This window comes from Aythya ferina (assembly GCF_964211825.1).
Source record: "Aythya ferina genome assembly, chromosome: 12".
Lineage (NCBI taxonomy): Eukaryota > Metazoa > Chordata > Aves > Anseriformes > Anatidae > Aythya > Aythya ferina.
Genome location: NC_140308.1, coordinates 12,409,099 through 12,431,030, shown reverse-complemented (window position 1 = coordinate 12,431,030; position 21,932 = coordinate 12,409,099). Strand labels below are relative to the sequence as shown.

At 58.4% G+C, this 21,932-nt stretch overlaps 5 protein-coding genes across 12 annotated transcripts in view; 3 read left to right on the top strand and 2 right to left on the bottom strand.

The window, feature by feature from the left end:
- The window catches only part of CNOT1 (CCR4-NOT transcription complex subunit 1), a 58,048-nt gene extending 55,310 nt beyond the window's left edge, over positions 1-2,738 (top strand). For all 5 annotated transcript variants that reach the window (XM_084533742.1, XM_084533744.1, XM_084533743.1 and 2 more), the window contains exons 46-49: positions 143-323; positions 705-837; positions 923-1,057; positions 1,636-2,738. In XM_084533742.1, the coding sequence (XP_084389868.1) occupies positions 143-323; positions 705-837; positions 923-1,057; positions 1,636-1,714 (528 nt within the window). In that variant the 3' untranslated portion in view covers positions 1,715-2,738. The remainder of the gene's footprint in view (positions 1-142; positions 324-704; positions 838-922; positions 1,058-1,635) is intronic.
- Positions 2,739-4,751: 2,013 nt separating this feature from the next.
- Positions 4,752-9,077, bottom strand: SETD6 (SET domain containing 6, protein lysine methyltransferase). Its single transcript, XM_084533746.1, has 8 exons — positions 8,464-9,077; positions 8,235-8,379; positions 7,865-8,006; positions 7,383-7,577; positions 7,076-7,199; positions 6,458-6,638; positions 6,109-6,251; positions 4,752-5,244 (listed from the first exon to the last, which is right to left on the bottom strand). The coding sequence occupies exons 1-8, from the start codon at positions 8,536-8,538 to the stop codon at positions 4,936-4,938; spliced, it is 1,314 nt and encodes a 437-aa protein (XP_084389872.1). The 5' UTR covers positions 8,539-9,077; the 3' UTR covers positions 4,752-4,935.
- A 463-nt stretch (positions 9,078-9,540) lies between these two features.
- LOC311443503 (SNF-related serine/threonine-protein kinase-like) lies at positions 9,541-15,562 on the bottom strand. The gene is made up of 6 exons (XM_084533745.1): positions 15,441-15,562; positions 13,365-13,967; positions 11,552-11,693; positions 11,168-11,380; positions 10,904-11,041; positions 9,541-10,825 (listed from the first exon to the last, which is right to left on the bottom strand). The coding sequence occupies exons 2-6, from the start codon at positions 13,933-13,935 to the stop codon at positions 10,057-10,059; spliced, it is 1,833 nt and encodes a 610-aa protein (XP_084389871.1). The 5' UTR covers positions 13,936-13,967; positions 15,441-15,562; the 3' UTR covers positions 9,541-10,056.
- On the top strand, positions 11,733-19,493 carry AGRP (agouti related neuropeptide). 3 transcript variants are annotated; one of them, XM_084533749.1, is made up of 4 exons: positions 11,733-11,802; positions 18,029-18,217; positions 18,323-18,417; positions 19,200-19,493. In XM_084533749.1, the coding sequence occupies exons 2-4, from the start codon at positions 18,043-18,045 to the stop codon at positions 19,389-19,391; spliced, it is 462 nt and encodes a 153-aa protein (XP_084389875.1). In that variant the 5' UTR covers positions 11,733-11,802; positions 18,029-18,042; the 3' UTR covers positions 19,392-19,493. The 3 variants fall into 3 exon arrangements, with proteins under 3 accessions (XP_084389875.1, XP_084389873.1, XP_084389874.1); XM_084533747.1 differs by lacking the exon at positions 11,733-11,802 and adding an exon at positions 15,966-16,264; XM_084533748.1 differs by lacking the exon at positions 11,733-11,802 and adding an exon at positions 15,966-16,861.
- A 1,300-nt stretch (positions 19,494-20,793) lies between these two features.
- Positions 20,794-21,932, top strand: part of ATP6V0D1 (ATPase H+ transporting V0 subunit d1) — a 33,371-nt gene continuing 32,232 nt past the window's right edge. For both annotated transcript variants that reach the window (XR_014697238.1, XM_084533466.1), the window contains exon 1: positions 20,794-21,050. Coding sequence is in view for 1 of the 2 variants with exons in the window: in XM_084533466.1 (XP_084389592.1) it covers positions 20,918-21,050 (133 nt within the window). In the remaining variant the exon portion in view is untranslated. The remainder of the gene's footprint in view (positions 21,051-21,932) is intronic.

Here is a 21,932-nt window from a genome sequence, read left to right as displayed (position 1 = left end):
AATGCCAGATTGAATTTGTGGGCATCTAACTGTGTTGTCTTCTGTATAACCAAGATGGTCTGGGTGCTGTTGTTGTACATGCTGTACCGTGGGTTACTGAAGGAACATAAAACGTTAATGCTTTTTGTATCTTTCCTATTAGGTATCAAATGAACCTGGCAACCGCTACAACATCCAGCTGATTAATGCACTGGTGCTCTACGTAGGTACTCAAGCTATTGCGCACATCCACAACAAAGGCAGCACACCGTCCATGAGCACCATTACCCACTCAGCGCACATGGACATCTTCCAGAATTTGGCTGTAGACCTGGACACTGAAGGTGAGCTGGGAATACTTGTAGTTCACGTCATTTCTAATTTAACAGCAGCTTGGTTGAGCTGTGGGAAACGCTGAAGATTTCATATAGCTGCTTGTGGATTCACAGTAAGTAGTGCTACATTAGAACACTGAACTCTGCATATGAGAGCAATATTAAAACCAAATGTTGAAAGTGTGCAAGGGAATGAGAGAACAGCTTAATGAAGAGGAATGGAATTCTTACTGCCCCGTCAGTGCAGGTTGATAGGGTTCTTTAGTTGTTCTTGTTTCTTGAACCTGTATAGGGCATGCTCACAAACCTTAATCTTAAGCCCATGAGTTGTTTTAGTGTGTGTGTGGTGTGTAAGCAAAACCACTGATAGTTGCTGTTCCTCCTCTGCAGGTCGGTACCTCTTCTTGAACGCAATCGCCAACCAGCTGCGATATCCCAACAGTCACACCCACTACTTCAGTTGCACCATGCTTTACCTGTTTGCAGAGGCCAACACTGAGGCTATCCAGGAGCAGATCACTAGGTGAGAGGGAATTCAGCTTCCTGCTTTCTTTCCTTTTTTATTTCAGTTCTGTCTTGGTCTAACTGTTCTTATTTTTGGATTCCAGGGTTCTCTTGGAACGACTGATTGTAAATAGGCCTCATCCCTGGGGTCTCCTTATTACTTTCATTGAGCTGATAAAAAATCCAGCGTTTAAATTCTGGAACCATGAATTTGTTCACTGTGCTCCAGAAATTGAGAAGTGAGTATAACTTAACAACAAAATGACTAGAACAATATACCTGAAGCAGGGGCTGAGCTGTACCTTGAGCTTCTGGTGCTTTGTAGTGGAAGCACCATTTGCTGCCGTAATAGGAGGAAACACAACCTGAGAGCAGAATGTAAAGGGATTACTGGAAGTCAAGAGCAGGCTACTGTGAGATGCCTGAGTTTTCTTGTCCTGTGTGCGTGGATGTTTGTTCCACAGTGAATTTTTAGGTTGCAAAGGGAGGAGACATTGGAGATGCTTTTAAAAGATTGTGGAACTGGGAACAGGGCTGCCGCCAGCCTCAGTACAGAGGGTTCAGAGCAGCCTGCTCTATAATGCCAGCGCTGTTCAAACACTGTTCCTCTGTATCCTAATGGGGATTGAGCTGAGAGCATTTCTGTGATGTAGCAGCACTCTAGATCAGATCCTGGCCTCTTAGCCCAGCTCAGGGCTTGCTAATTCGCATGCAGTGTGAGTTTATGCACCTATGATGGTGATGGACGTGGCAGCGTGTCAGATTGCAGGGATGAATACCCTTCAAACACCTAACGATGCTCTGCTTCCGTGCTCAGGTTGTTCCAGTCGGTTGCACAGTGCTGCATGGGGCAGAAGCAGGCCCAGCAAGTGATGGAAGGGACGGGTGCCAGTTAGGTGAGCTGCATCTCGTGCGGTAAGCGTGCCGGCCTGGAGGTCCCCGTCCCATCGACCGACAGAAGAATCCGTAAGGCTCTTCCCGACCTTCCCAGCTCCCTCGATTGGGTTACATGCAACAGATCCTGGGTGAAAGTCTGTGTGGGCACGTTCCAAAGTTTGAAACAAGTTTTTTGACTTTTGGCCAAAATTCAGAAGATGCTGTGAATATCATTTTGAACTAGTGTAAATACAAGGAACAGAAACATTTGTCTGGACTTTTGGGTTTGTGCAAATTGTGTAAAAGGCAGGTGGGTAACTGGTGCCTGTCCAGCTTGTAATAAAGGGGCAGCTGCTGATGCCAAGCACTTGTCTGGGGCAGACCTCCTTGTCCTGACATTCCCAGACTCCCAAAGAATATTGAAAAGCCAGTTATATTATTATGTAACTTATTTTTTCTTTATGTGGATGGGGGACCTTTAAATCACTAAGTTGTTTTACAAAAAAAAAAGGTGGATACGTTTGGAATATGGGAATATTATGGAGTTAGGGGGAAGGGTGAGGGAGGGATTTGAGGTTCAGCTTTTCTTTTCCCCCCCACCCCATCAAATGCTGACAGACAGCAAGTGGTGTGGCAGTCAGAGAACGCCTCCTTTCTGTTGAAGACACACCTCAGGCCCTTTGGGAGAGGGTCAGCTGTTTTTAGTAAAGAAACCAGAGACCAGGCCTATAGCTTTTTTTTTTTTTTTTTTTTCCTCCTGACACTTGTAAATTTTGGAGGGGGGGGAATAAATCTAGACCTTTCCCTACCCTGTGACCACACAGTATAAGTTTGTTTAAAAAAAAAGAAAAAAACACGCAAAAAAAAAAAAACAAAAGCAAAGAAAAAAAGGACCAATACAGCCCATTTTGTAAGGATTTTGAATGTTTTGTAAAGTATTGGTCCATGTGTTGTATTTTGTAGCCTTTCTAGTTCTTGGGCTTTAGTTCTCCCACTTCTTGTATGTATGCATACTGTAGTTACACATTAAAGTCATGACATGCAGCACGTGCCCCTGTGCTTATTCTCTCCAGTTCCATCCTACCTGGCCAGATGATGTCTTTCAAAGTCCGTTTCCACCCATCCAAAATTTGCAACTTCCCAGTGTATTTTGGGCAGTGCCTAGCAAGAGCAACTGGGTTTGTTTCTAGGATCGAGGCGAGAGGGAAAATGTTACACATATAGATAGGGCCTTGTTTTGAAGTGCAAAAGGGAAGGGCACAGTAGCTGTGTGGAGATGGAGACGCCGTAGTTGTGAGTTCATGAGTTCATCTCTGACAAAGTTGGGCTGGAAAGGAGACGGCAGTGGAGGGACACAGCAAAGGTAGCACACCAGCTTAGTTTCTAATTATTTGCTCACTGATAAGATGCTCCTTTCAGCAGGCTATGTGCAAGCTTGCTAGTTAGCTAGCTCAACCTGTAAGAATAGGTAGCTTTAGCACTGCTAATGCTCTGCTAATGTTCCCTGTGGCCTATACCATACAACCTAGCAGATACTAGGAAAAGGGATTCACTGCTTCCTTCTTTACATGGGCAGAGAGGTCAGGATTCCCTGCTGAGCTTTAAGGGATTCTCCCTGTCTGTGCTTTTGCTGCACAGAGAGAAAATGAGATCCAAGGGACCACGGAGCCAAACATGCAGGTGGACTGTGGCTCAAGAACTTAAAGGAGTAGTTGCTTACCAGTTCCTACACTTCCCTGGCCTTTGTTTGGCAGGTCAGCAGTTGTGCTGAAATTGGGCATTTTAAAGTTGGAATAATTTTCTTACAGTATTGAAACTCCTAGCTTGTTCTCCCCTCCTGGTTAGAATACAGTGAATTATCAGTAACCAGTTTTACCCCAATTTGGTGGGGTTTCTCTGCTACTTCACCAAACCGTATGCAGAGCTTCTTGGCTTGTCCTACTGGCTCCTAACACTGGCTGTGCTGAAGCTCAAGGGTCTCTCTGGTTCTGTACTAATGCTGCTGTACATGGCTAGTTCTCTTCCGGCCTTAGGAACTGCTAGGTTGGTGTAAGAAAGTTGAAGGTAGAGAGGACTTGGCCAAGATCCCAACCTGCATTACATGAAGTTAATTTCCTACCTACAGACTGGTAGGATAGAGGCAACTACATCTCGTATCCTCTTACCGGGTATCCTCTTATACTGCAGCTGGTACTGTCAAATACTGCTGGTGTCACTCCACAGGGATTATCGGGGTCCTTGCCAGCAGAGACTCTGGGTAGAATGTACTCACGTTGATGAACTTAAGGCTTTCTGTTCACTGTGTGCATAGTTTGAAGCGTAGCCTGCTGTGTGAAGAGCCAAGCCTGGGACTCTGAACAGCCACTGCCTTGTACCACTGTAAAAGGGGTGGGGGGAAGCACCCTGGGTCATGTTAAAGCACCCTGCCCCCCAGCAGTGCAGTTCGGGATGTAGCTGACCTTTATACCCAGGGATACAGTCTGGGGTTTGCTGGTTTGCAGTAACAGCAGCAGCAAAGATCTCTTCTAGCTGGGGCTTTGCACTCTGCTGAATTAGACTGCACTGGGTAAGAAATGTTCCCTCAGAGCAGAGCCTGAGCTCAGGGACTGCATCAGCTGGAGTGCGGGTATCAAATGCTACACCTACAGCAGCTGCAGACCTGTGACCCTCCTACATGGGGTCTTCTCAAGCCCTTACAGGAGTACCTTTTACAGAGGTAAAAGAAAACATTCTGCCATACATAAAAAACAGAGATAGACGGGCTCGTACTTGTAAAATGCTTAGTGTTAAGAAATTGTGTGAAGAGTTGTTTGTTAGCATCCCTAGTCTGAACCTACCAGCTACATTTCTTTCTGCCCTGTTCACCTGGACAAGGCGCAGTTCTTGCTTTAAACCTGGGATGCTGAATGAGGGAATTCACTTTTTATTATGATGGTGTATGTCTGTCTCCCTTAAGCAACCATTGAACAACCAGATCTGGATTTTAAGTTCTTCAGAAAAAGACAGTAGTTGTGCTCCAGAGCTTTCCCTGAAAGATAAGGCCACCCAACAATGCTATTGTTGTGCAAGATTTTTTTTTATCTATGTAGAGGTAGCTGAAAAGCCACAAACCGTGAGGAACAAGTGGGTCCATATTCAATCTTGGCATCCATTCTTGCTGCTGTAGAAGGGAAGGCTGAAGGCTGCCCTTCCCTCTACGAGCACAGTTGCAGGCAGTTCACTTCCAGGGGCAGTGAGGCTTTCAGCGTACCAGCTCTAGCAGCTGATGCAAGATCCTTTTCTGTCCATAGCGTACATGCAAAGCTTGCTGCTCCCTTTGACTCAGTTTCTCATAAGCTTCCTTTTTTAGCAAGTCCTGGTCTGCTTTCAGGTCTGACCTGTAGGACTCCAGGGTCAGCAGCACACTGTCATAAAGGAGTTTCTTGCAAGGGGCTTTAAGTCTGGAGAGAGCTTCGTTAGAAAGGGTGGAGCTTTCCTCTTCCTCACTGTCATCTTCCCAGCCATCCTGTTCCTTATACTCCTTGAATTCTTCTTCTGACATGCACAGCACCTGAAATGACCCAGGCAAAGAGACAGGTCAGTGGCACCGTGGGTGTGTCAGGCTTTTCTCCCCAGAGAACTGCAGCCTCAGGGCCACAGGGAGCAGGTGAATTGTTCCTCAGCTGCAGTACAAGTAAAACCAGCTCAGACAGCAGCCCTGCACATGGCAGGGGGCTTGGAACTAGATCATCTTTAAGATCCCTTCCATCCCAAACCATTTTATGATTCCATGATTAAAAGAGCTTCCAAATCAGAAACCTCAGCTGCTGCCTACAAAGGTAACAACCCTACAGAGCTGCTTGAGGGCAGCATACATGTAAATGCAGGTGGCTGCTCTAGGGAAGGACGGTAACAGAGCCATGGGAAGCCTGGCAGATGGGCAGCTACACCCCTACCACTTCCCACACAGGACTATGGTAGAGATGAAAGACATGGACACTTGATGGCTCTTGAACAGAAGGCCGTCGTTGCCATCTTTCTCCACTACATATACTTTCCCCGTAGCCCCATGTGCTGTCCATGTGCCTGAATCAGTCATAAAATTGATTAGAGACCCGCAGACACGTGCCTCGAACCAGCCAGCAATTAGCCACTGCCCAAAGCTCATCTTCAACACTGTACCCAAGTTAATTTATCTCAACCTTGCTCAAGTTTTGGTTCTACTGCTTATTTCCTCATTATTTCTAATTCACAGATGTGTGAAACAGCACAAAGCCACCTGCGAATTCCTTTCCCACAAAATATTAGGACCAAACTCCCTTCCCATGCCTGTCTGCCTTCATTTCACCCTTTCACATGCTGTTCAAGCAGCTGCAGTGTCCGTGCTGTTCCTAGCGTAGCTCTGACCACCTGGCAACCACATAGTGGTGCTTACCTTCAGGGTCACAGACAGCTCTTCCTCTGTCAGCACCTCATCCCAGCCAACCACAAAGGCGCCTTCCTCCCCCACCATCTCCAGCTGGCACAAGAAGTCCCACTGCTCCGAGACCAGTTGCCGCTGTGCTTCGTTTTTGGCACCTGTTTGGAAGGTGGCAGAGCTGCAACAGCCAACTCACTTTGCAGTGGTGGGGAAGGGGAAACAGGAGGCAGAAAAGGGCACAGCCCCAGCTCTCGAAATGCTACAAAACAGCCTCATTTTCCCTTTATCCTCGAGCCCCGTTTCATTACATCACTATTTACCAGGAGCCACCCCTGCTCCATCCCTTTCCCCCCGTGCCACTCACGCTGCATCGCTGCCCTGCGCACTGTCACCATCTGGATGTCGGCCGTGTCGTTGGTGTTGCCCGGATAGGGCTCCGCGAAGCCGTACATGTGCAGGAGCTGCCAGTTGGCCATCTGCCCGTAGGTGTTGAAGATCTCTTGCCCTTTGCTGATGGGCCGTGTTGTCACCATGCGCAAACACTTCTGCAAGCAGAGAGGGGAGAGGTTCAGAGGCAGCTGTGGCAATCCTACCAGTTGTGAAGGGGGTGGTTCTTGAGCACGGGTGTTGGGTTTTCCTTCAGCAGCACCGTTCCCAGGAAGGTGATTCAGGTATGTGCAATCTCTTACCTATAATCTTAGGGAAAAAGCTACCTTGTGTGCACAATAGCAGGCAACGAGAAAAACAAGCTTCAGCTCCTGTCCTACAGCAAAAGTGTCTTCAGAGAGGCTCAGCTGACCTGAAGGTTGTCCTGGCTAAGGCAAGGCAAGCAGCAGCTGCCTCTGTCAAGGAAAATAGTTTCCTCTTTCTGAGGGAGCTGCCCTGGCAGGTGAGTAGTGCTGCTGTGGAGTCAGTGAGCAAACCTTGCACGAACAAAGCCTCAACTCTGGGATGGGGCCCAGTACAAGAGCTTCCCACTCACAGGAGCATATTCCAGGTTGGCGTTGTGGTTGGCCACGTGATTCAAAATATCTGCTACGGGTACCATCATGGGAGGATTGGGTCCCTTCTCATCTTCATCATCCTCGTCCAAAGGTTCCTGAAAACTAAGACAAGGGACATGAAGACAGGCCTATTTTACATCTTGCAATACAGGGATTTGGCTTACCATTGCACTCCTGTGCAATTGCAGCCTTTTAAATAATGCAGCCTGTGATCATTCACCATCCCCTCATCCTACAATTTGCTTTTTGCCTCCTCTCTGTCAGCACAAAGCCCTCCCTCCTCACCTGTAAGCCATGACAAACGCCACCAGCTGCTTGTACAACTCCAGCGTGTGCACCTTGGGGTCAAAGACGTCGGGGTGGGCCTGCATGAAGGGCAGGACGATGGAGCTGTACTCCAGGTGGATGTTAGCCAGGTCCTTGTCCACTGCTTCGGGGATGCCAGTGCCCTGCAGCAGCCTGCTCCTTTCTTCTTCAGGCCTGGTGCAAAGAAAAGAGCAGCTTCAGCAAGAAAGGTCTGCAAACTCCTTCCCCTAAAGGAAAGGGAATTGATAAAGGAAAGGGAATTAAGCTTCCCCCTGCTCTCTGGATTTTTGATTGCTGTTACAGGTAGGGTCTGGAGCATCCCTCAGGCTCCTGGCACAGGGCTAAATGAGTGGAGATGGAGTCTCCCAGCAGCACCACCTCCACCCCTAAGGCTGTGGGGCCGAATCCCCATCACTGCACTGTCCCAAGGGGCCACCCCACATCCCCCTGTGCCCCCTTACCAGAACATGGGGTGATCCAAGCTCCTGAAGTCCTCCCAGAGAGCAAAATAGGGCCTCCATGGGGAGCTGCTGGCCGTGTACTCGTAGAGCAGGGCCAGCAGGAGCGGCACCCACCCGGACTGGCTCTGCAAAGCGTCCTGAGCTATGCACGGAGCGATGACAGAGAAAATAAAGCAGATTAAAGGCAAATTTCATCCATTCGCTCTGCCTGCAAGCCCTTTGGGAGCCTGCTTAGAACCGGGGGGGGAGGACAGACGCATCCTGCGGGCAGGACCAGCACCCTGGGGACACCCCGGGGCCACTCTGGGGACACCTTGGGGACACTTTAGGGAGACTCTGGGGACACTTTGGGCCCCTCCCCGGTGCTCACCGTCCCTCAGCAGCCCGCGGATGCCGCAGGTGTGCTGGGAGAGCAGCGCGGGGCGCGGCACGGCCACCAGCAGCTCCCCCGCCGCCAGCTCCTCGCCGGCCACCAGCCCGTAGCCCGACACCGTGCCCTGCCGGCTCAGGCGCACCTGCGGCGAGAGGAGACCCGTCAGCAGGGCAGGGGACGCCCCCGACACCCCCAGTGTCCCCCTCCCGGTCCCCTCAGGCCGCACCTTGGGGCTCAGCCTCACGCCGGCCGCCCCGCACCACGCCACGAAAGCCGCCGCGGGGTCGCCGCCCGCCGCCATCTCGCTGCCGCCTCACGGCCCCGCGACGGTGGCTGCCGAGGGCCCGAAAGGGCGGCGGGGAGGGAGCGCCGCCTCCTCACAGCGCCCCCCTCCTTTTTCTCTCCTCAAATCCTCTCTTTAAATCTCCTCAGGGAGGCAATTAGCTGCTTAATGAGGGCGGCTCGACGAGAAGCGTGAGGCAAAAACGGAGCGCGCGGCCATGGCGCCGGGCTCCCCTCATGGCTTCCCCTCATGGCTTCCCCTCAGTGCCTCCCCTCAGCGCCTCCTCTCCCTAAAAGCAGGGAGGCTTCGGGCTCTCCAGCACCTCACGCCCCTTCCCTGAGCTCCCCGAGGTGCCCATGTCCACCTATGTCCAGCCCAGCACCCAGTTGGGGGCATACAGAGGAACATTTCAGAGAGCAAAATGGGCAATGTGGGACGTGGGCGCTGCTCTGGGTCTCTGCAAAACCATTGCTGCGACTCGGAGTCGAACCGAGGTCGCTGCGGCCACAGCGCAGAGCACTGACCGCTGGGCGAGCACAGCAACTTGGGTTGTGCTCACCCCGTCTCCCTCAGGGGTCCCATGGCTGCCCTCAGGCATCCCGCAGTGTCCCGGGACAGGAGCAGGGAGAGGGGCTCTGGGGGCAGCCTGGTGGGAGCAGCGAGTCCCCACCTCATCCCCCTGGTGGCACAGGGACACGGGGGGCTCACGGGGCTGTTCTGAGCATCACCCAAAACCCCAAACATGAGCCTGGATAGCTCAGTTGGGAGAGCATCAGACTTTTAATCTGAGGGTCCAGGGTTCAAGCCCCTGTTCAGGCGAAAGCTTTATCCTTTAGGCGTGAGCAAGGGGAGCCCGAGGGCTGGGGTGGCTGCAGCCTGCCCCAGGCACCCTCTCCTGCCTCTTTTCCATGGACACGGGGTCTGCTTTGCCTGTCTGTCTGTCCATCCACCACCCAACCCGCACCGTAACCTCCTCCTCTTCCTATAAGACCCCCGCCCCAGAAAGAAGAGGCAACCGCATCAAACCCGAAGCGTGGTTTATTGGACCGATGAACTTTGCTTCCCAGCGGCTCCCATCCCTTCAGCGCACAGCGGGCCGGGCGCCCGCCTCCCTCGTCATTCATTTCTTGCCAGCAAGAAAACAAAGAGGTAATAAATAGGAAGCGCATCTGGGGTGAGGGGGGGACAGGCTGGGGGGGCAGGCAGGACAGCCTGGCCCTGGGGCTACGGTCCCAGGGTTGCTCAGGCTCTGGGGGGGGGAATATAGCCATCTTTATTTAATTACATTAAAATAGACTATTTAAAAAAACTCTTTCTAGTAGTTAAAAAAATGTCGTCATCCACCCATCCCTGAGCACGGGGTGCTGGGGACAGCGGGGAGGGCAGGGACCCCAGCCCAGCTCCCCCCCCTCCATGTGCCCAGCCGGCCCCGCGGCAGGGAGGTGGCCGATGGGGGTGATATGGGGGCGAGCGGGGTGGAAGCAGTGCAGCAGCACCGGGGGGCTGCGGGGGGACGCACACAGCCCCTGCCCGGGGCTAAATGACATGGCAGCAGTTGAACTGCCCCAGGGACAGGAGGCTCTCCTTGGAGCTGGGCCGGATCTTGAAGGCCAGGGCTTTCTCGCACAGGGGGAACTGCAGGAGCCGGTCCCGCAGGCTGCCGCTCTTGCCCTTCCCCGGGTCCAGCTTTATCACGTTCTCCGCGCCCGCCTCGGTGCCCCCCGGGCCCGAACTCTCCACCGCCCGCCGGGCCTGGATGTGGGGGCTGCTGAGGGCCCCCTGGCATTTGTCCGTGGGGTCTGGGGATGGCGGCAGGACGGGCCCCCTTTCATGGGGGCTCCCCACATCCTCCTCCCTCCCCTTGGGGGGCTCCAGGGGCCCCGGGGCTCCTCGCCCGCCTCCGATGGCACCCGGGCGCCCGCCCCAGCCCCCCGGCTCGGCCCCCCAGCCCGGCACCTCCCCGTGGCACGACAGCCGGCGGGCCCCGGCACGGAGGAAATCTCGCATCTGCTCCTGGTTCAGCGAGCTGCTCTTCCTCTCCATCACGGCCGGCCTGCCTTCCTCCTCCTCCTCTTCCTCCTCCTCCTCGCAGATCTGCTGCAGGGCCGGGGCGCTCTTGGTGATGGCGGTGTCGATGGCGGGGGCCTTCAGCAGCACCCGGGGGGGCTGGCGGAGGCCGCGGCCGCTGTCACCGCTGTCCCCACAGGAGGACAGGGAGGGTGGCTGGGGGCTGCCGGGTGCCTCCACGAAGGGCTGAAGGCCACCGCTGCCATCCACGGGGCTGAACGTGTCCGAGAGGTCGGTCCTGAGAGCGGGGAGGAGCGGAGGAGTCAGCGCCCAGCGTGGGATGCCAGGGGGGGACGGGGAGGCGGCGGGGGCTCACCTGCTCTGCACCTGCTTGGCCAGGTCGTAGAGGAGGCTCCGGCGGCGGCCCTGCTCCTCCTGCTTCTCCCGCAGCATCCTCTCCGCCAGCAAGAAGTAGGTGGCCGTGATGTGGTTGTAGCGGTCGGCCTCCAGCGCCCTGCGAGACATGGGGAGGGCTGAACGTCAGCGCCCGAGGGATGCGGCGCTCCCAGGGGCGACCCTGGTGGTCTCCAACCTCTTTCCCCAGCGCTTTGTCCCAGCCGCAGAGGTGCCCCACACTCACTCCTGGATGGTGTCCCGGTCGGCGATGTGCCCGCACGTCATGGCCTGGATGATGATCTCGTGCTCCTCCCGGGACACGCGCTTGTGCGAGGTGAGGGGCAGCAGGGAGCGGCTGGCGGGGGACGGGTCCACCCCCTGCAGCCACGCGTGGCCCTCGATCTGCTCCAGGGAGGCTCGCTGCCGGGGGTCCCGCTGCAGCATCCTGGAGATGAGGCTGCCCGGGAAAGGGAGCAACACCAGGAACCTCCATCAGTGCACAGCCGGGAGCTTTCCCCCAATCCCCAACCCGATCCTGGGGCACCCACGGGGATGGGGACACCCGTGGGGACACCCACGGGGACGGGGGCAGCTGCCCCGGGGTTACAGAGCGGGAAGAGGTGCCTACTCGGAGCACTGCGCCGAGACATGCGGGGGCACGGTGTAGCGGCAGTCCATGATCATGGTGAGCGTCTCGCTGTCGTTGGCCTCCTGGAAGGGCGGCTGCCCGCACACCAGCATGTAGAGGATGACGCCCAGGCTCCAGATGTCTGCAAGAGGAAGAGGAAGAGGAGGAGGTTCAGCAACCCCAGCCAGTGTGACTGCCGTGGCCAGGCTGACATCCCCCAGCATCGCTGAGGACCCCCAAGGAGAGCCCAGGTACCCCCCAGCAGGTTCCAGCAGGGTGCAGGCCCCTTGGGGTGCTGCTCCAGGTCCTGCCCCACAGCAGGCACCACCAACACGGGGAAGGACCTTGCCTATCCCATATCCAAGCAGGTCCCCAGGGACTTCACAGAAGAGGTGGTGGTCAGGGCGTGAAGGCCACCTGCTCTGTCACCTCCTCATCCCTGTTTTTCATCACCTGCACTCAGCCCAGCTCAGCCATGCCCTTACACAGGTCCCAGCTGGATCCCAGCACAGGGATGTGCTGGAGGGGACACCCCAAAAACACCGGGGACAGCTGGGACCAGGGGCTGCGTGACCCCAACAGCTCCAGGCAGCCCCGAGACCACCGCCTGGGGTCTTGGTCCAAGCACACCCAGCGGGAAGGCTCCGGCTGGTGGTGGCAGGATCCAGCCACGGCAGGGATCAGCACCCTTTAGGGCACATCACAGCACCACGGCCTCGTCCCTGTCACCCAGAGCCACGCGTGGGCCACTTGCCCAAGCACCAGGTGCCCATAATCCATCCGGGACCCCTAGGGACAGTGCTCCAGCACGCACCCACAGCCCACAGCTGCACAAACCCCTCTGGAGGGGGTCCCCAAAGCGGGGTGGCACCGTCACCACAGCTCCCCGCTGCCCTACAGGCTGCAGCAGCCCCGAGCTGTTCTCTCCCAGCTGTGTGGGCACCGGCCCAAACGGGCTCGCTGCCCTCCTCTGGGGACAGGGCCAGGGCCAGCCCCGCCGCCAGCCGCAGCAGTCATCTTCACGTGCCTCCCTGTGACTGCCACACGGACCCGCGGCAGGAACGCGCCCGTGCAGCGCTCCCGCCCCCCGTGGCAGCTCGGAGACTGATTTTCTTGCTATTGCAGAACCGTTTTATTTTTAGGATGCTGAGCACAGGCCCGGGGCTCTCTGCTAATACCTTCAGCTCCTTAAGTGCCCGCATTTTTACATTTCTCATCTGCGCCGGCTTTCTCGCTTGATTTGCTTTTGCAGAGCTAGGCATTCGTGCTTCCATCGCCCCTCTGAGCCCTGCCAGCTCCCGCTTTAGGATCCTTCCCCCTCCGTGCTGAAACCGGGCCGTTGCCTTTAAGAGCTCCAGCGCTTTGTTTTGCTCGATCCTCCTGCCCCAAATTCCAGCGGAGCTGGCGCGGCTCCCGGCCCTGCCTCTCCTCCCACGTCCCCGCTGTCCCCGTGGGGCCTCCCCGCGCCCCGGGACGGGCCCCGAACCCCGGCAGGAAGCTCCAGCAGGGCGGGGTCCAAGCGGAGGAAACTTTCCGAGCTGCAGGCAGCAGCATCCCGAGCAGGTTTCCTTCCGGCACTGAGTTGCCTCCGGCTTGGAGCTGCACCGGGTCAGCCTCACTCAGCCTCCTGCTGTGGCCGAGCATCCCAGTGCAGGATTTGTCCCCCGAGGATGCCCAAAACACCACGGGAAGGGGGAGCACAAGCAGAGCGAGCCCGTTCACACCCGTACACCACATCCTGGCAGGGCAACGAGCACACACACAAGGGAGGCACGAGCTCGGGGTGGGCATCACCCGCTCGCTGCGCCCTTACCCACGGCCGGCGCGTCGTACTCATCCCCCAGCAGGATCTCCGGCGCTGAGTACGCCAGCGAGCCGCAGCTGGTGGTGAGCATCTTGCCGGGCTGGAAGCGGTTGCTGAAGCCAAAGTCCGTGAGCTTGACCACCCCTTGCTCCTGGAAGAAGACGACGTTCTCGGGCTTGAGGTCGCGGTGCACCACGTGCAGCTTGTGGCAGTAGGAGATGGCGTGGACGATCTGGGCGAAGTAGTGCTTGGCGCGGCCCTCGGCCAGCCCGCCCTCGTGCCGCATGATGTGGTCGAACATGTCGCCGCCGTCGCCCAGCTCCAGGATGAGGTAGAGCTTGGAGTGGGTGTCGATCACCTCGTAGAGGCGCACCACGTTGGGGTGCTGCACCAGCTTCATGCAGCGCACCTCCTGCAGCAGCTGCCCCGCCGCCTCGCCCGCCAGCTTGCTCTTGTCGATCACCTTGACGGCCACACGCTGCCCGGTGAAGACGTGGCGCGCCAGCTTCACCACCGCGAAGTGCCCCTTGCCCAGCGTGCGCTCCAGGTCGTACAGCCCCGCGATCTTCCCCTCGGCCATGGCGGCGTCAGGCAGAAAACAGGCATGGGGCGCTGTAGGGCCACGGGGGGGGGTGCTGAGCGGACCGGGCACCCCCTCTGACTTTGGGGTCGGCGGAGACGCGGCACCGATGGTGTTGCACCCCCGTAGTCTGGCCCACAGAACCCCAGGCACCACAAGGAGCCCACCTCCGGTCTCTCAGTACCCTAATAACCCCCCCCCTCGAGCACCCCAATCTCCACATCCCCAGCACCCTGAAACCCCAAATTCCAGGCCCTCATTACCCCATGACCCCAGGCACCCCAACACTCCCCAACCCACAGCACCCCAGTCCCCTGGGCATCCCAGTAACCCCACAACCCTGGGCACACCAGTATCCCCCTGGTTCCCATCCCCTTGGGCACCCCAATACCCCAACCTCCAGTCACCCCAATACCAATTCCCATTCCCCAATATACTCCCCATTCCTCAGCACCCCAATATCCCAACCTCCAGCCTCCCAGTACTTCAATCCCCTGGTCCCCAGAATCCCACTAACTTGGGCACCCCAATATCCCCTGGTCCCCAGCACCCCAAAACCCTGGGCACCCCAATCCCCAGTCCTCTAGGCACCCCAAAACCCTACTTCCAGCCCTCAGCACCCCAATACTCCACAACCTCCACCCCCCCAGCCCCATGTGTACCCCAAAACCCCACTCCCAGGCCCCCAACACTCCCCCAGCCCCCTGCACACTTCAACATCCCACTCCCAGCTCCCTGGGTACCCCAAAACCTCACTGCCAGACCCTGTACACCCTAACACCCCACATCCACACCCTTGTGCACCCCAAAACCCCACTCCCAGCACTCCACTCCTTGCCCCCTGCATACCCCAACACCCTACACCCAGACCCTTGTGCACCCCACAACCCAACTGAGACCCCTGTGCACCCCAGCACCCCACTCCCAGCTCCATGAGCACCCCAAAACCTCACTCCCAGCCCTCCAACACCCCAAAACCTCATTCCCAGCCCCCTGTGCACCCTAACATCCCACTCCCAGCCTCTTTTCCACCCCAAAACCCCACTCTGAGACCCCTGTGCACCCCAAAACCCCACTCCCAGTCCCCTAGGCACCCTAACACCCTACACCTAGCCCAATGTGCACCCCAAAACCCCACTCTGAGACCCCTGCACATCCCAGCACCCCACTCCCAGCTCCATGAGCACCCCAAAACCTCACTCCCAGCTCTCCAACACCCCAAAACCCCACTCCGAGACCCCAGTGCACCCCAAAACCCCACTCCCAGACCCCTGCACACCCCAAAACCTCACTTCCAGCCCCCTGCGCACCCCAAAACCTCACTCCCAGCCCCCTGTACACCCTAACATCCCACTCCCAGCCCCTTTTGCACCCCAAAACCCCACTCCGAGACCCCAGTGCACCCCAAAACCCCCCTCCCAGCCCCTTTTGCACCCCAACACCCCCCTCCCAGACCCCAGTGCACCCCCAAACCCCCTTCCCATTGCCCCCCCCCCGCCTCTCACCGCCCGCCGGAGCTCGGGGCCGCGGGGCTGCTGCGTCCCGGCGGCGCGCCCGCCCCGCTGACGTCACGCGGCGCGGGGGCGCGCCTTAAAGGGCCCCGGCCCCGAGCTGAGCCCGGGCGCAGCTCAGCGCACCCAGCACGGGGGGGGGGGGGGTTGGGATGCGGGGGTCCTGCGGGGGGGGGGACCCGGAGTCCGGGGCCGTTCCTGGAAGCGGCTCGTTTAGCTAATTAGGGGCCGGGGGGCTAAAAAAAGCTCCGGCAGATGAAAAAGCTCTCAGCGCCGCTCCGCTAATGCCTTCCCAGAAGCCCTCCGAGCGCGGCCCTAATGAGCCAGACCCTAACGAGCCGGGCATTAATGAGCGGGACCCTAATGAGCCAGGCTGAGCCCGCTCGGGGTTGGCGTCACCGCTCGCTGCTCCCTCCCCTGGGAGCCAGACCCCGCTGGGGTGTAGGGGCTGGGGGCACGGAGCTGCCCCGAGTCCTGCATGGGGCACTCGGTGCCCACCAGGACTGGGAAGGGGCACGGGGGGCCTGCACCCCGTGTGTGGGGTGTTGGGGACCCCACAGTGTGGCTGGGGACACCCCAGCGGGGTGAGAGGCTGCCCAGGGGCAGAGGTGCTGCCTCCAAGCGTGCCCAGCCCACGCCAGGCTTCGCTGCAGCTTCCTTTGGGTTTGGGAGCAGTGCTTGAATGTCCCGGCACCCAGAGGCTCGAGGAGCCACGATGGGGCCGTGGAAGATGCCGTCGGGGCTGGAGGCTGCTGCTGGTCGTCCTCGCCGTGGCGGAGAGCAGCCCTGGGTGTGCAGGGAGCTCGGAAATGCCACAGGTTGTGGAAGGGATCGAGGAAGGAGAGGTGCTGCTGGCACAGATGGGAGCCCCAAGGCCCCACACATGGGGAGTGGAGGCTGCAAATGGGCTCTGCGCCATGGCTGGGCTCGCGCCAGGAGCTAGGGACGGGCAATTTGACCCTCAAAAAGCAGCAGAGAGCTCTGGGTGCCTCGGGAGAGCAGCGCTGATGTTTGATCCCTTCTCCAAAGCACGGCAAGGGATGATGGAGCGAGGCCGGGAACAACCGGAGGCTCCTCCGGCACAGACGTGGGACCCCCTGGCTCCTCCAGCATGGGGCAGCCGAGACCTCGCACCCCTGGGTGGCCACCCCCGGATTTTGGGGCAGGTGGGGCTGAGCTCCTCGCTGTAGCCCCACGCAGGAGACCCCCCTCCCACGCGCCGCCCGCCTCCCCGGCCAGCCGAAGCCCCGTTTCCAGAGCAGCCCACATCCCCGCTGGTTAGCGGAGTGACGCGGCCGCGGCACTTAATTAGCAGGGAGCCGATATAAATTCCCGTAAGCATGTGGGGAGGGCGTCGAGGCGGAGAGCGAGCCCGGCGGAGCAACGCGCCCGGAGCCCCTCTGTGCCCGGAGGAGGTCGGTGGGGTTCTGCCCCGGGGAAGGGTCTGGGGAGTGGGGCCGGGCTGTGGGGGTCCCGTGGCACAGCATGGGGTGGTTTTATGGGGTGAGGAGGGGTCTGTGGGTCCGGGCTGCCAGGCTGGAGCCCCCGAGCGGCTTTTTGGCCTGGCCAAAGGAGCAGGAACTGGGTGTCACGGGGCTGGGTGGGACAGGGTTGCCACTCCTGGGTCCCTTTTTTTGGCTCCCCGCGTGGTTTTCAGGCTGCTGAAGCTCGCAGCCCTGTCCTGCATTGGGAGAGGAAAATCTGGATTCCCCCACGGGCAGGGAGCCCTGCAGGGGGCAGGGGGAAACCACGGGCTGGTCCCACCCAGGGACATCAGATGATGGCAACCGAGCTCCAGGCAGCTTGGCCGGGCAAAGGAAGCTGCACCCAAACACTCGGTGCTCAGCAGCCGTCCCGATGAGCCTCTGTGGGTTATTGGGGTAACCGCATGGCTCGGAGGTGCCTCAAAGAGACTTTGCAGTGACATCCAGACCCTGGAGTCCCAGGGCCTTTGGGGACATTTCCATCACCGCGGCCCTGGGTGCAACGCCACGTGCAGTGCAGGAGGCTGCAGCCATGCCAAGTTGCTCCTGTCCGTGCACCAAGCTCCTGCCCGGAGCGTTGCAAACCTGTCCCTAAGGCTGGGCACGAACCACAGCTCAAGGGCTGGCACCTGGAGAGCCCCCCAGCGATGTGATGAAGCCCAGATGCAGCCCGGGCTGGAAGGATCAGCTTCTGGCCTTTAAAACCAGCGGCGTTTCCATGCTCTGTGAGCCTAAGTGTTAGCAGGAGCTTCGTGGGACTCGTTTTGGCCACAGCCTGTGTGCTGGCAGGTGGGCACGCGTGGCCTCAGGGTGGTGTGGGAGACGGGCAGGGAGACCCTGAGCCTCCACAAACAGCTGGAGTCCCATCTCCAGGAGGCAGAACCAGCTTTGGATTGCTTTCAACGCTCCCATCTGAAGTCTGGTGGTGGAGGCAGAGCATCAGACCTCACAGCTTTCCCTCTTTGTCTTGCTGTTGAACTCGGGTGCCACCCATAGGGGCACCTTTGGCCAGCACCCTTGGCCAGCACCGTGTCCCTCAGGCACCTGGGCGGTGGCAGTGGGGACCAGGCTGACGCTGGCCCTGTCTCCTCCACGCAGGTCACCCCAGGACCATGCTGAACGTGCTGCTGCTGTGCTACGGGCTGCTGCAGGGCATCCAGGCCATCCTCACCTCAGACCTCAGCCACGGCCACCTGCAGAAGATGAGCACCGGGCTGTACGGGGCAGACAGAGCCCGCTACCCCAGCCTGCTGTGGAAAGTCAAGGAGGTGGCGGTGGAGCCTGCAGGTGAGTCCTGCACTCCCCGACCCTTGCTGGCATGCCCGGGCCCCCAAAATGCAAGAGGGGAGCCCCCCCTGCAGTGCCAGTGTGCAGCCTCTCTCTGTTTTGCAGGAGCTCTTCCCAGGACGGAGTTTGATCAGATGGCCCTGGAGGTCCAAGAAGCTGATGGTGACCTCCTGCAGAAAAGCAGTGTGCTGGAACCGCAGGTACTGCTCCGTGACCTTGTGTTTCCCTTAAAAAAATAAAAAATAAAAAAGGACCAGGGCTGCTTTGAGTCACACTGGGCTTCTCCACGCCCTAGTGGTCGGGGTGGTTTGGAGCAAACCCTAAACGTGGTCTGGGAAGGGAGCATCCCTTCGCTGTCCGCTGAGGAGTGTGGACATGCTGGGATTTGGGAAGCCAGATGTCACGGGGCTGGGAAAGCTGTTCCTTTGGGGTCGGCCTTCCAGGGACGCTGCTGCAGGGGTTGGGAGGGGAAGCGGCTGGAGGAAGTTCTGGAGGCAGGCGAGGTTTCCCGGCCTAATTTCCTAAGAAAGTGTGGGAACTGAAACTTCCCACCACGCGTTTCCGTAATGAAAAATGGGTGTGAAACATCCTCTTCTGAAATGTCTCAAGCCAGACCAATTGTTCGGTAAAAATCAGCGGGGACTGTGAGGACACCTTCAGCCAGAGGGAATGGGAGCAGGGAATCCACTGCTGAGGACTGTCAGGTCCTTTTGGAGCAAAACACAGACCCATCCTTCCCCTTGGAGGGTCCAAACGGGACCTACTCCTACTACCCCCAACCTGAGGGGGTCATGGATCAACCGCTGAAGTGAAAAAAGGGTTCAGCACAAAGCCCCGAGTGTCTTCTCTTGGATATCTCTGGTTTTGGCAAGCCTTATTTTGTTTGAGATGGAGCTGCCTTGGGCTCCTGGCTCTCTCCAAAATGATTCTTCCTCACCAGCCAGCAGACCACAAACCCTCTCCCTCCTCTTCTCTCTGACAGGCATCGTCCACAGCCCTGCAGGCTCCGGGCCGAGAAGAGCGCTCTCCCCGCCGCTGCGTCCGCCTCCTGGAGTCCTGCCTGGGCCACCAGATCCCCTGCTGCGACCCCTGCGCCACCTGCTACTGCCGCTTCTTCAACGCTTTCTGCTACTGCAGGAAGATCAGCACCAATTTCCCCTGTGGCAAGAACTAGTGCCGCCGGGCTGCCCGCTCCTCGCCCCTCGGGGCCACTATGGGCCTCTCCCCACGAGCCTCTTCCTCCGCAGCTCCAATAAAGCAGCCGATAGCAAACCCATCACTGAGCGAGACTGGGGCTGGTGTCCTGCTCAGGGTGACTGGGGTGGGCAGGGACCTCCTGGTGTCACCCGGTGCCACCCTGCTCCGGCAGGGCCACCCAGCGCCAAGCCTGGGCGGGTTTGGAGACCTCTGATGATGGAGACCTCGTGGCCCCTCTGGGTGACCTGTGCCTGCGCTCAGCCACTGGCATTGCACAGAAACACTTCCCGATGGGAAATGCCTCCCCACAGGGGGGGCTCCGGTGTGATGTGTGGGGCTGTACTGGGGTGGGGGGCTGAGGATCCCCTCAGATTCCCCACAGGGTGCCTCAGGCTTCCCCCTGGGTCCCTTCAGGCTCCCCTCAGACTGTCCTCAGGCTCTCCCTGACTCCTGTCAGACTCTCCCTCAGACTCCTCTCAGAATCGCCCTCAGCCTCCCCCAGGGTCCCCTCAGGATCCCCCCTAAGGCTCCCTCTGACCCCCTCAACCTCTCCCTCAGGCCCCCCCTTAGGACTCCCCCTAAGATCCCCTCAGAATCCCCCCAGACTCCCCTCTAAGACTCCAATTACCCCTCAGTCTCCCCTTAATACTGCCCCTAAGACCCCCTCAGGCTCCTCTCTGACTCCCCATCAGCCTCAGGCTCTCCCAGACTCCTCTCAGAGTCCCCTCAGCTTCCCCCTCAGATCCCTTCAGAATCCCCCCAGACTCCCCTCAGACCCTCCCCTAAGACTCTCTCTGACCCCCCTCAGCCTCTCCCTTAGGACTCCCCCTAAGATCTACTCAGAATCCCCTCAGACTCCCCTCTAAGACTCCAATTCCCCTCAGTGTCCCTTTAATACGCCCCCTAAGACCCCCTCAGGCTCCTCTGTGACCCCCCTCAGCCTCCCCCAGGGTCCCCTCAGGATCCCCTTTAAGACTCCCTCTGACTCCTCAGCCTCTCAATTAGGACTCCCCCCAAGATCCCCTCAGAATCCCCCCAGACTCCCCTCTAAGACTCCAATTACCCCTCAGTTTCCCCTCTACGACTCCAATTCCCCTCAGTGTCCCCTTAATTCTCCCCCTAAGACCCCCTCAGCCTCCTCTGTGACTCCCCCTCAGGCTTCCCCTCAGAGTTCCCTCAGCCTCCTCCTAAGACCCCCTCACACCCCCTGAGTCTCCTCTTAAAACTCCCCCTAAAACCCATTCAGCCTCCTCCCTGACTCCCCCTCAGCCTCCCCTAACCCCCTCCCTCCCTCTCCTTTTCAAAATTCCCCCCAAACCTCCCCCAAACCCCCCCAATCCCCTCCCCTCCGCGCCAACCCCTCCCTCCCGCGCAGGGCCCGCCGGGCCGGTGAAGCGGGCGGGGCTGCGGCCGGCGTCAGGCGAGCGGCCGGGGGAAGGGGAAGGGGAGGGAAGGGAAGGGAAAGGAAAGGAAGGCGAAGAGAGGAAAGGAGGCGCTGCCGCCATGATGTCGTGTTGCCCCGAGCTCCACTTCAACGTGGACAACGGCTACCTGGAGGGGCTGGTGCGAGGCTTCAAGGCGGGCGTGCTGCGGCACGGCGACTACGTGAACCTGGTGCAGTGCGAGAGCCTGGAGGGTGAGCTATTGGGGGGGGGGGGGGGGGGGTCGGGTCCTTGTTGTGTGTTTGCTTATTTATTTGTTTATGACGTTTTTATATGTATGTTTTTAAGTTTTTTGTGCCCAAAGCCTCGTCTAACCTTGCCTTCAGCACCCCCAGCCTCTCTGGGTGACCCGCTGCAGGGCCTCCCCCCGCCCTCAGAGTGAAGGATTTCCTCCTCATATCCGACCTAAATCTCACCTTTTTCAGCCCAAGCCCGCTCCCTCTCGTCCTCTCGTCATCTACCCAAGCAAATTGTCCCTCTGCAGCCCTTTTATAAGCTCTCCGTGAGGTGTCCCCACAGCCTGCTCTTCCCCAGGGTGAACACCCCCACCTCCCTCAGCCTTCCCTCACGGCAGGGCTGCTCCAGCCCCTTGGTCACCTTCGAGTCCCTGCTCTGGACCTGCTCCCACAGCCCCACGTCCTCCTCGTGCTGGGGGCTCCAGCCCTGGACAGAATCACGGAATTGTCGAGGTTGGAAGAGACCTCGAGATCATTGAGTCATCGAGGACGCAGCGCTCCAGGTGGGGTCTCACAAGGGCAGAGCAGAGAGGGACAATCCCCTCTGTCCCCTGCTGCCCACCCCTTTTTTAATGCAGCCCAGGTTGCAGTTGGCCTTCTGGGCTGCAAGCGCACACTGCTGCCTCACAGCGAGCTTTTCATCCACCAGAACCCCCAAGTCCTTCTCTGCAGGGCTGCCCTCAATGAGTTCTTCTTCCAGCCTGTCATCATGTCTGGGATTGCCCCAGCCCAGGTGCAGCACCTTGCACTTGGCCTTGTTGAACCTCATTAGGTTCTCATGGGCCCAATTCTCCAGCTTGTCCAGGTCCTTTTTGATGCCATCCCTTCCTTCTGGTGTAC

What these genes read in the sequence shown, in the direction of transcription:
- SETD6 (XM_084533746.1), bottom strand. Translation starts at nt 8,538, where the DNA reads ATGGCGGCGGGCGGCGACCCCGCGGCGGCTTTCGTGGCGTGGTGCGGG. An exon ending in CCGCGGGCTGCTGAGGGACG is followed by an intron (nt 8,007 to 8,234) that starts GTGAGCACCGGG and finishes CTCCGTGCATAG; the next exon opens with CTCAGGACGCTTTGCAGAGC. An exon ending in TTGGATCACCCCATGTTCTG is followed by an intron (nt 7,578 to 7,864) that starts GTAAGGGGGCAC and finishes TCTTTGCACCAG; the next exon opens with GCCTGAAGAAGAAAGGAGCA.
- LOC311443503 (XM_084533745.1), bottom strand. Translation starts at nt 13,935, where the DNA reads ATGGCCGAGGGGAAGATCGCGGGGCTGTACGACCTGGAGCGCACGCTG. An exon ending in GTCTCGGCGCAGTGCTCCGA is followed by an intron (nt 11,381 to 11,551) that starts GTAGGCACCTCT and finishes TTTCCCGGGCAG; the next exon opens with CCTCATCTCCAGGATGCTGC. An exon ending in GCCAAGCAGGTGCAGAGCAG is followed by an intron (nt 10,826 to 10,903) that starts GTGAGCCCCCGC and finishes CCCCGCTCTCAG; the next exon opens with GACCGACCTCTCGGACACGT.
- AGRP (XM_084533747.1), top strand. Translation starts at nt 16,129, where the DNA reads ATGTCCCGGCACCCAGAGGCTCGAGGAGCCACGATGGGGCCGTGGAAG. An exon ending in GGAGCTCGGAAATGCCACAG is followed by an intron (nt 16,265 to 18,028) that starts GTTGTGGAAGGG and finishes TCCTCCACGCAG; the next exon opens with GTCACCCCAGGACCATGCTG. An exon ending in GGTGGCGGTGGAGCCTGCAG is followed by an intron (nt 18,218 to 18,322) that starts GTGAGTCCTGCA and finishes TCTGTTTTGCAG; the next exon opens with GAGCTCTTCCCAGGACGGAG.